Here is a 12,479-nt window from a genome sequence, read left to right as displayed (position 1 = left end):
GTCTAAAATTGATAATAGAGAAAAGAAGAAAATACAATTTAGAAACAAAATTTTAACTTTGAAAAAGCATTTGATAAAGTTAAAAGAAGGATATAATTTGGCATATTAAAAGAAAGATAAATAGCAAATAATATTCTAAAGGCTATCATAGTTATTTATAAACATAATCAAATACAAATAAGATTAAATATGAACTGTTTATCCGAGAGAGATAAATCAAGGACTCCGACAGGGATGTCCCCTTTCAATAACTCTTTTTAATAATGAAGAGATACAAATTGGCTTTTGTATCATTTGTATTTTGTATTTTGTATTAGAATGAAAGCCTTTTGGCTTTCATTCTAACTCTTTTTAATATTTATTATAAAATAAAAATAAAAATCAAAGTCAGCAAGCGCCTTTTTTTTCCTTATAGGGAGTAGGTGAGGTCGTTTAAGCACTATTTAATGTTTTGAAGACTGAGTGGGCAGTTCAACATCCACTAGTAGCCGATCAGAGATAGCTGGCCCAAGGCTGTCACAATTTAAGCGACCGGTAGTGTAGAGACGGTGTTCAACATGTGCCGCCATCTTGTGGTCCCTAATGCTAACACAATATTTTTAATTTCGGAAATAGGGTGGATTCTACGGTTGATTTTCTTCAGTTTACGGAACGAAACACCCTCGTTTCCGAGAGAAAAAACCCGCTTGCCCGTGCAAGAGATCGACAAACCCGCGAATTGGTTCCAAAATGGCTTAGAAAAAGTTCCTGTAGTCGGTGACTAGAATTGAACTGGCGACGCACTTTCATCTGGAGGTTTTCGCGTTGCTTAAACTTTCGCCTACTGTGAACTTAAAAACTCTCCTTTTGCTGGTGATTAAATAATAATTACAAAGATAACGCACTGAAAGATATTCTAAATTTAAATGAAATAGAATTAAAAATAAAATAAAATAAATTATGGAATGATAATATCAACAGAAAAATAAAAACGATGGCTTTTAAAGGACAAGATCCCAAAATAACTTAAAATAGTAATAGATAAGAAGATTTTAGAACAGGTGAATTCATTTAATTATATAGGATGTATTATTCCAAATAAAATATACGATATAAGCCTAAAAATTGCGAAATATTTAAAAATAACAGGTGTAATTAATTCTATATTTAAACCTGACCTAGTTTTAAAACAAACTACATTAAAAGTATACAATATACGTTATTTCCACCAGTCCTATTGTATATAAGTGATTCTGGACAATAAAACAAAAAGACAAACAAAGATTAATAACAGCTGAAATGAAGTTTATGAGAAAAATTGCAAAAACTAAAAACTGAAAAACTGCGATCACAAAAGAAATTAAGAAATTATGAAAGAATTTAATTTGGAATCAGTAAAAGAAAAAAAAAACATAAATGGATCGAACAGGTTGAAAAAATGAAAACAGAAACATCACCAAAACAAGTATTAAATTGCAAACCATTACAAAAAAGAAACAAGTACGTCCTCTAAAGTGATTGAATGATGAATTCTACGGTTGGAATAGCCTACTCTAGAACTAAATATTTGAAAAGCGTGATAGTTATGATGAAATATAAAATAAAAATAAATCTCTAACGCCTTTTATTCTCTTATACTGTTAACTGTTAACTTCTGTGGCTGAATGGATCTTAATCCCGTGGATTATAATCCCTTCATCGCTAGGAAGTTGGTTTAAATTATTAAAGGATTATCGAGCACCTGGCTCGTCCAATTTAAGGTGGTGTGGGAGCGCATGTACCGATGAGCAGAGCCTCTTTCAGGCGCTTGTGTTTTCTCCTGTCATTTTCATCATAGTAAGATGACTCTTGAATGAGTGGGTTGGGGTGAGTAGCTGCTTTGGTGAAATATACAGTGGCAATGTCATGGAGAAACGTCGAAATGTCTGGAATGTCAGCATCTCGGTGGAGGAGAGCATTCCTGATAAACCACGGAGCATCAAAGATCATACTAAGGCACTTGTTTTGGATGACTTGCAGTTTTTTGATGTTGCTGGGGGAAGGTGTTACCCCAAGCTAGCGACCCGTATGTGAAGGTGGGTGTGATAATTGTTTTGTAGATCCTAAGTTTGTTTGCAATATTAACTTTCCTTCTTCGGTTGATAAGGGAGTAGAGCTGGCTGATTGCTGTGTTGGCTTTATTACAAGCATAAGTAATGGGAGGGTTGAAGCTGAGTCGATTATCCAGTTGTATGCCTAGATACTTGGTTTTGGATTTCCATGGAATTTCTGTGTTGAAAAGTTTGATTACTCCGTGATGTGTTGCTTTTCATCTTGTGAAAAGGATAGCATTGCTTTTGTCTGCATTGACTTCTATTCTCCATTTCCTGAACCAGCCTTCCAGGCTAGTTGCTGCATTTTGTAGGCGCTGTGTAGCTAAGTGTGCTCTTAAAGATCTACTCAGAATTGCCATATCGCCCGCATAGCTAGCAATGGTGGTTGATGCTGCGTTTGGGACATCTGCGACCAAGATGCTAAACAGTAGTGGCGAAAGCAGCGATCCTTGGGGAACACCCACAGTGATTCTTTTCGGTGAGGATCTGAGTCCGCGCACCTTACTCTGGAATTTCCGATCTTTTAGGAAGGAGTCTATGAGTTTGGTAAGATAGAGAGGTTATGTTAGCTGTAAGTAGTTTATATATAAGGCCTTTGTGCCAAACGTTATCAAAGGCTTTTTCAACATCAAGAAAGATAGCTCTTGTGTGTTGTCCCCAGTTGAAACCAATTGTAATAAATTCTATCAACCTGTGGACCTGTTGGGTAGTGCTATGGCCAGCACAGAACCCAAATTGTTCCCCTGGGATCAGGTTGTTTTGTCCACTTCAGCTTGTAGTCGGTTTAGAATGACTTTTTCTGCTATCTTTCCCAGGTATGATAAAAAGGCTGATTGGTCTGTAGTTTTGCGGGAATTGTGGCGCCTTACCCGGCTTGTGAATGAGGATAATGTCTGCGTGTTTCCATGCGATGTTCCCTTATAGGGAGTATGCGAGGCCTTTATACCCTATATAATTTTTGGAGACTGAGCGGGCAGTTCAATCTCCACCGGTAGCCAATCAGAGGTAGCTGGCCCATGTCTATCACTAATTATAGCAGCCACCGATGAAGAGGCTGGCAAACAAGTGCTGCTATCTCTTGGTACCTAACTCTACCAAGATATGTCACTGTCTGAAATAATGTGGGTACTACGGTCGATTTTCTTGAGTTTACGGGATGAAAACACGAGTTTCCGGGAGGAAAAACCTGCTTGCCTGTACCAGAGATTATTGTGGAAAAAATTAAGGGTGGAGTAGGCGAGGCCGTTTCAGCTCTATCTAACTGTTTGGAGACTGAGGGGATAGTTCAATCTTCACTTTAGAGATCATTAGAGATAGCTGTTCTAGGACTATCACTAACGATAACCGGCATCCCGTTAAGAGAGGCGGCTGTTATGTGCCTCCACCTCGTTGTCCTTAATCCTGATTTTATATATTTATTGTCTGGGATTGTGAGGGTTCTGCGGTCGATTAGCTTGAGTTTATGGTACGAAAACCCCGAATTTCCCCAAAAATTCGGGGTTTTCCCATCTTTGTTACAAGACAGGAGAATGTGGAAGAGACTCACCAACATCTGCGATCCTACTTAAGTGGGACAAGCTGCAGAAGAAGTGTAGTTGTTTTCTCTCAGTTTTTATTTAATCGGGAAATTTCCAATACTAGATGTCGTTAAAATGCAACCAGCAATGATGATTTATGCACGGTGGCTAATTCTATAAGTCATGCTGAGCAAATTTATAAAATTTGTCTGAAAAACTTTTTATTTCATTTCTTTTTTTTGTTGTTTTGGTTGATTAGCTTAATCTAAATTATTTCATTTATTTCTTTTAGCGTTATCTGAAATATATTATTTAGCTTCTTGTGTAATCTGACATATATGAAAAATTAGAAGATGGCGTTGTTTTTGTTTTGAAGATGGCAGTACGGTTTCAGAATGTGGTTGGTTGTTTACTTATTAGTTGTTCAGGAACTGTTCCAGAAGAGTTAATAAAACGTGTGTACCCTTTTATTGTGTTTTAATTAGGTTCTAATATATATATATATATATATATATATAGTTTTTTAGCATTTGCGAAAATGCTTCTTGTTACATGAATCATCCCAGATAACCATTCTACGCAGTTAGATGAATGACAGGACACTGTACTATTTTAGTCGAAGGGCGCAGTGACCAATCGTTCAATTCTCCGGCATGATGAGAGGCAACTGTATATGGACTTTCATCTGAATTTGATTTAGCTGTACTCTTATGGAGGTAGTAGCCATGTTTTTTCATTCCGCATATCGTCTAGGGTGCACCTGCTGGGTTCAAAGAGGTGCATGTACTAATATTGCCACTGTAAAAAAAAAAAAAAATCATTTTCCTGGAAATTTAAAAAAAAAAAAAGTTTATCCTCACCTATGGTCATGAGAGCTGGGTAATGACTGAAATAACACAGACACGAATCCAAGCGCCTGAAATGAGGTTCCTTCGAGGGGTTTTAGGGCTGACAAAATGATAGGGTCAGAAGCTCGGCAATTTGGGAAATCCTCATTATTCGACTGCTGCTTCTCTTTGTTTGAGAGATCACAGTTATGATGGTACGGGCATCTGGTCAGAATGCCACAAGAGAGGCTCCCCCAGCAGGCCGCCTTTGCCAAGTCAGAGGGTGGGAGGCCATGCGGAAGGCCAAGGATTTGCTGGATAGACTATATCCAAAACTTTGGGTGGACATGTCTGGGAGTCCTACCAGAACACCTGAGCTTGGTGGTGGAGGATCGTGACCATTGGAAGTCCCTCTTGCAGCTGCTGCCCCCACAACCCGATTAGGAAAGGTGGGTCTTGAAGATGGATGGATACTTTTTTTCAATTGTCAGGCTGATTTGTCTGTACATTTCATTCTCACTGCTTTTCACATTATCAGGTTTATAGCGACGCCCAACTAAATATTTTATCCTATCTGCTTCTATCTCACAACATAGTGCCCCAAAACTTCTGCCATTATGTGCCCCTTGTTTATTTGGGCATAACTCCTCTGTTACCATCAACAATGCTCCTCTTTCCTTTCCATCTTATCTCTGTTCACAAAAAAACATCTCTCCCTCTCTACTCCTTTCAGGATGTTATCCTCAAACATGTGTAACTTATTCTAACAGCTTTGGAGAGAAATTAACTTGATCAATGCAACAGTTTTGTTTCCCCTTATTTAAGATACTTCTAATATTCATATACAAACATAATCACACATTTCTTATAACATAGACACACTTCTGAAATGTGACTCCTCCATAACCTTCCCCGGCATTCTTCTCTCTCTCTCTCGCCACCAATCTGACAACCCTGTCCAGATCCAAATACTCTTCTCATATCCTAAGCCATCTCAATCCTTTTTTGTCCATTCAAACAGTCACTTCTAAGTCCAACATGTGCACTTCTCAAGATGCATCCTCTGTCTATCCTGACCTTCCATTTCCATGTTTGTCTTGTGTTCAGCCTTTTCATTCTCTTCAATCACACTATTCTCCACTCACAATCTCTCTTCTATCTTATATAACTACTCTTCCACATCACCTCTTGCTGCCTGAGATCCCATATTCACTTCATTCATTACTCTCCCTTCCAGGAAGATTCTCTCTAGCTGACTCATACCAAAACCATTTAAATGCAGTCCATCTCTCTCTTTTATAAACTAAAGATGCCAAGAAATTATATTCTTGGTTTCATCCTTTATCCAAGTAAGTAAACAATAAATTAAAGCTGCCAAGAAATTGTATTCTTGGTTTAATCCTTTATCCAGGTGTAAGCAAACAAAGTTTGTGCCTGAAGTATCTTCAGGCAACTCATATATAGAGGCTAGTATATCACTTTCCTGCATACATCACTAGTGTATGACTTCTCATCTATCTTGCCTTAGTATCCCATAATGCAAAGCACATAATGCTATCCATAATAAACCCTTACCATAATACTATCCATAATAAACCCTTACCATAATACTATGCATTATGATAAGGGTCACTACCCAGACCAGTTTCAACTTTTGTTGAGGTCTCATCAGTGGGAGCCAGACCCTGAAGTGATACCAAGGTTGAGGTAATACAGAAGCCATATTTCCAAAAATAGATGGCCAAAAGGTGCCACACCTTATTATTAAAATACTCTAGCTCCCACTAATGAGACCAGAATGAAGTTCAAACTGGTCTCTGCAGTGAACCTTCCAGATGAGTCTTTGACTCCATGAGGTCTTGGGGTAATAATAATAATGCATAGCATTATACGTCTGAAAGAATATGTGCTTTGCATTATGGGATACTAATGCAAGTGATGTGAAGTCATATACAAGTTGCCCATTCACTTTATAGTATAACCAAGTGAAAAAACTTTCAACAGGTAAGCAAACAAAGTTTGCATGTGAAGTAACTTCACAACTGGGCTACTTGTATATAGAGGCTAATGACTTCACATCAGTTGCCTTTGTATCCCATAATGCAAGACGTATCCTTACAAACGTATAATGCTGTGCATTATGGGACGAGTCATTACCCATACGAGTTTCGACCTTTATTGAAGTCTCATCAGTGGGATCCAGATTCAGAAGAAATGCCAAGGTTGAAGTAATGTAGAAGTCATGTATTTCCCATATATAGGTAGTCAAAAGGTGTCACACCTTATTACTAAAAATACTCTGGATTAGAGACATGTTGAAATTTCACTACATAGTTCCATCCATCCCTCAGATTCATCCCATATGTTCACATGATGCATAATTCTACCAGCATACTTTTCATGATCTTCACTTACCACTTCAACTCATCCTTGTCATACCTGGGCAACACTGACTACCTTTCCCACTGCATTATTATCTTAAATTTTTCTCAGTAATTTTCTACTACAGGTATAAGTCTATATGCTGACACCTGCAACAGAAGAGGAGGAAGTAGAATACATAATGTAATTAATGATTCAACATCCAAGTGAAACATTTTCCTTCTCCAAATACTGCTTTAAAATCTTCATTAATATCACGTTCTAATGTTTCACTTGGCATTCGGGGTCTTCTGTTGGGGATTTTGTTCTGTCAAAAGTTTCTCCAGCTGATTCATACCATATATATATTTAAATGCAATAAATTGCTTCTGGACAATTCTGTTCTTCTTTCAAATGCATCATACACATTAATGGACTATACCTATTTCCATTTGTACAGCCCTGTAACATACTATCCATGATTCTTTCTAGTTTTCCAAACTCATCATTGTCATATCCTGGAAACATACTTAGACAACCTTTCCTACTATGCTGTTTTATTTAAGTGACCTCAATAATCTGCTTGTATCCATTTGCATATTTTTCTTCTGTTGAACTAAATCATTTGTTACCAGAAACCATTACTTACTCTGTGGCTAGTTTACTTCTTGTATGTAACTTATTATAATAATACCATTTTTCATCACTTTCCTTCATTCTGTTCATTTTCATTTCTATCCACGAAATGACTTATTACAAGTTCTACAATTCACATCTCATTTCCATTCTGAAGGACTCGTTCTTAAAATCTTGCTTTCTGGTTGGCCAAGTGGTTAGCATACCCACTCTCCGACAAACAGGTTGCAGGTTCAAATCCCACTGAGGGCATGGATGTTTGTAATTGTCTTGTCTTGTTTACTACTATAACCTTTGATATGGTGTAGTACAGTGATGACGAACCTTTTTACCCAGGTGTGTCAAACTTTTTTTTTTTTTTAAATATTGACATTGTTGATGTGCCACTTGCATACTTACATTTATAATGCATGTAAGCAAGTGGCACATCAACAACGACATAATCATAGATGGTGACTTATATACATATCATATTAGGCTATTTATTTAACAGGACATTGATATAAAATCTATGAATTCATATTATACAATTAATTTAATAAACTGAAATTACAAACTTACATTACATTTAATGACTTTTCTGTTGCTGACTACTGGTAGAAAGTTCTCTCAATGAACAAACCTACCTTCGCCTTAACTGAGAACGATCTTACACGATTTATAGCAGTTTTTTCATCAGAATACCAATATTTTTCAACATCCAAGGTGTGTCACCTGAAACCCTCAAGTGTGTCAGTGCTGACACGTGTGCCATAGGTTTGCCATCACTGGTGTAGTATGACCTTTGCTGTCCTTGCTACATTAAAGATAACATAAATCATCACCATTACCCTTCAGTTATCTGAATGGCAATTTGCTTTTTCACCATGGTCAATGATAGAGTACCCTCACTCAAGCTTACAATAGAAGAATGTGAAAATTCCTAAATATTTAAAAAGATACCAAGCTGACTATAGTAAAAGTAAAGATTCTGAAAATAAGTTAAACCTTTAAAGTTTATTCAGGAGTGAATGCTAACAGTGGTCATAGTTAAGTGTAATCTCAGGTTCAAGCAACAAACTAAAATCTCAAAAAAAAAAAAAAAGAAAGTTTATAATTGAACTAAAAATTATAAGGAATGAGTTAAAAAATCTTGGAGGTGAACAAATGAAACAGAATAAATAGCCAAAAAAGAAAAAAAAATCTGGAAAAAAAATATGGTCAGGTATTAAGGAAGCAGTATACTAAACAGTAGAGAAATGTCTGAGAAGAGAACCTAGAAAACCTTGTGTGATGAACGAAGTTATATCATTGATAGATGAGCAGAATAGTAAGAGTAAAGAGGGATGCGCGAGATTAAAGAACAAAAAATCACCAGAAGACTGAAGAATGCATGAAATATGCTACAAATGGAATATGTGATGAAAGAGAAAAACAGACATTGCATATAGATTAATATAGGAAATTCAATATTGTGAGCAAATCAGAAGTTCTGTGATAAAAGATCGAAGTGATAAGATCTTTACAGATCCAGAAGATATAGAAAAGAGATGGAGACAGTATTAAGAGGAACAATATAATGGACATAGTTTGTATGTGGTGAGTTTGATGGTTCACTTTTCCAGCTGAAAGGGAAAAGTATCAGGTCAAGTATGTATAAGAGGCAGCACTAATAAAGAATAAGAGATGGTATAAAAGAGGCAGCACTGATAAAGGAAACAATGGTGATGTGAGAAGAATTGGAAGAAAGTTACAGAAAAGGGGAAAACAATGAGAGACTTCAAAGGGTAATAATTATAATACAAAAGAAAGCTAATGATACAAATTGCAAGCATTATCACAATGAATCTCTTATCACCTTTTAAAAATTCTCAGAATAATACAAACAGAATGAGAGATAACATGGAGGGGAACCTAAGTGAAGACTACTGGATTTGGATAAGGCATTTGATTGAATAGAATGGGAAAACTGTTTATAAGTATTGAAAGAGCACTTGTGAACTGGAGAAATATGAAGGTTATATATGACTTGTACTCAGAACAACCAGTACATTTGTTATGATGCTGCAAAAATATAGAGTGGAATAAGGCAGGGAGATGTTCTCTGTCCCAATTGCTTTTTACTTATACATTGAAGAAGCTTTAAATTAAATAAGAGAGGAAATAGTATCTACTATAGTAATAAATGGCCATAAGAGTACCCTGGATTAGAAAAATAATTGCAAAATGTTTTGGCACTTATGGAGAGCTTTTCAAAAATATAATATACTTTATAAATACTTTATAAATTTGACTTTTGACTTTATAAATACCACTAAAACAAGTCCTGGTGTTTCTACTTGTAACAGTCATTTATAAAATCTTGCTGAAACAGCACTTCAAGTTTTCAAATCTTTAAATCTTTGTTAACAGATGATAGTGGAAGTGGAGACATAAGATGTAGAATTGCAATGCAAAGGAAGCTGTAATGCAGATAAGATATTTATTCTCTTCCATTATAAACTTTGAACTACAATAAAGATTTGTAAATTATATGTTTACTGTATTACTCTAATTTATTCAAATGAAACATGGAATTTTGAGGCTAGACAGTATCAGCCAGAAATTAGCCCAAGAACTCCAGAACAGCAGGTGTCACTTTTTGTCAAATACAGATGAAACAACATTAAATTAATGGTAATCAATGTGGTATAGCAATTGAACACATACAAGACCAAATGCAAACAAATAAAATGGTTATACAAGGAGAAATCAGAAGTGGAAACAGAAAATCAAGTAAACTGATCCAAAAGAACTTAATATACAGACAAGATCATAAAAAAAATTAAGGATAAACAAAAAAAAAAAAATTAAAAGACAAACTAAAAAAAAAAGGAACAAAATCTAAAAAGTGAAGAAATGATAAAAAAAAGTCAAGATGAAGATTTTGGATCATCAGATGAAGATTCCTCAGGCTCAGAAGAGTTTATGGACTGAGGAACAATATCATGCTGATAAAGGGAGAGAGTGGGATACAATTAAACAAAAAATAATAAATTGGAAAAGAATTTACAAGAAGCAAGGCTATACAGCTGCTCTTTCACAGATTGAAGACCCTATCGAGTTCATTCAAAATCTGCAAGTTAGACTTACCAGTTTTACTTCAATAATCATATCATCTCCCTTTTGCGTTGCCTCATTACATATATAGGATTCTGCAGGCCAGTTAAACAAGAAGCTCTATGGAAATTTATGCTATCCCTCAGATTTTTGTTTCTCTGAGAAACATACTTCTGCAGATATAAATATATAAAAACTTTAACGGATAGATACCCAATTCTTTCGTATTGGAACTTTGGAAGGTTTAACAGGGATGGAGTAAGGGTTCTTATTCTGCCCCCCCCCCCCTTCCACAAAGAGATGCAGAAGGGTGAATCTTGATAGTAGACTGGAAATACTGTGTATATGTAATAATGTTTATAAATGTTTATACTCCATCCAATGGAACAGTTAGATAAAGTTTCTTCCAGGAATTGCAGCCATATTTATGTGGTGTCCACTACATCATAGCAGCTGGTGATTGGAATTGTATTGAAAGCTCCACATTAGACACAATTGAAGGACGTTGTAAAGTAGGATTATGCACAATTAAAATGTCTTGATAATATTCAACTAGCAGACATATGGAAGAAATTTTAAAATTAGAATAGAGCAGCAGATAGCCCTTTGATGGCAGTTTCAATCGACAGCACCAAAATCTGTGAAGAAAGGAATATCACTCAACTCTTCATGGCTGGCAAAGGCATGTCCACTACACAAGACATCCTTGAATCCTTTCTAAAACACTATAAAAATCTGTTCGAAGTCGATAGTACCACGAGAAACTGTATACCACGGTTCCAAGTAACTCTTGGAGCATTAATGCCTTTCCTGTTCACATCCAAGATGGGCTCGAAAGACCCATTACAACAGCTGAAGTCACCACATCCCATAAAGAAAATCCTTGGGACTTGATGGTCTAGGAATAGAACTTTACCACAAAGCCTGGGATTTTATTCTTCTCATTCTAGTTATGCCATTTCTTTTTTCTCTACAGGTCACATACCAAGTGAATTTGTAACAGGCCATATCATCCTCATTCCAATAGCTAATAGAAATCATACCTTAACATTTGGAGGTCTATTTCTCTATCTGATTGACTACAGATAGAGATATAGTATTTTTCTGCATTATCAATAATAGTCTCAAAGTAGAAGTGAGATACATAATTAACAACACATTGGTGTATGGAGTTCCAGGCTAAGCAGTAGAATTTAATCTGTTTCTGCTATGCAATCTACTTTGCCTTGTTAATGTGAAAAAGCAGCCAATGGCTGCACTCACTTAGAATTTACTCAAGCATTTGATAATGCTGACATCTCTTTCTGTGCCACATCCCGCACCAAATTGGTATAGGCAAAAGACTGCTGTTATTAAAGGAGCTATGCCAATACAACTACCCACATCCTAGTTAATGGGTTTCCTATCATGCCCAATCAAAATTCATAAAGGATTCCTCTACAGTGATTGCCATTTTCTGGTTTGTACAGAATGAGAGATTCCAAAAAGGATGAGACTTCAGGACATCTGAGTTGATGTCCAAGCCATCTGAGTTGTAATTTTTTTTGCTGTATTGATAACTGGTTCTTCCTTAGCCAGATTTAGCAAGTAGAGTTAGTGACATGGTTCATCCAAGTGTATCCAAAGATCAGTCTGAGACATGTAGTTCCAAAGGAGTTAATTAGACCTGTAGTTTTTTTGGTGCTTATTGTGGTTTGAGGACCATACAGGAAGATAGATCTGCTAGTTGCATGATATAGTCTTAATTTTGTTTTTAATGATGTTTTCCAGATGGGGTGGAGTTTGTTATGGAAGACTAGAGCCAGCTGTTTACGTTTTCTAATATGTATTGCTGATGTACAGTCCAATATATTGAAAGTCCTTTATTCTTTCTGAGGGTCTATTGTTGATATGAAGTATAAGATTTTCATAACCTATTGAGAATACTGAGGACTTTTGGATGTTGATCTGCAGACAAATAAGTTTAGCCTGCAGATCTGTATCAATAA

General features: G+C 36.0%; 1 protein-coding gene across 4 annotated transcripts in view; it reads left to right on the top strand.

Annotated features, from left to right (window-relative positions):
• Positions 1-3,758: 3,758 nt before the first annotated feature.
• LOC150099730 (alpha- and gamma-adaptin-binding protein p34) overlaps positions 3,759-12,479 on the top strand; it is a 203,010-nt gene continuing 194,289 nt past the window's right edge. For all 4 annotated transcript variants that reach the window (XR_016549330.1, XM_090403400.1, XM_090403399.1 and 1 more), the window contains exon 1: positions 3,759-4,044. Coding sequence is in view for 3 of the 4 variants with exons in the window: in XM_090403400.1 (XP_090259526.1) it covers positions 3,966-4,044 (79 nt within the window). In the remaining variant the exon portion in view is untranslated. The remainder of the gene's footprint in view (positions 4,045-12,479) is intronic.

Source organism: Typopeltis vanoorti, chromosome 14 (genome assembly GCF_054136105.1).
Source record: "Typopeltis vanoorti isolate ZY-2024b chromosome 14, IOZ_Tvanoo_1.0, whole genome shotgun sequence".
Classification (NCBI taxonomy): domain Eukaryota; kingdom Metazoa; phylum Arthropoda; class Arachnida; order Uropygi; family Thelyphonidae; genus Typopeltis; species Typopeltis vanoorti.
Note: the sequence above shows the minus strand (reverse complement) of the source record. Positions and strands in the feature narration are given on the sequence as shown.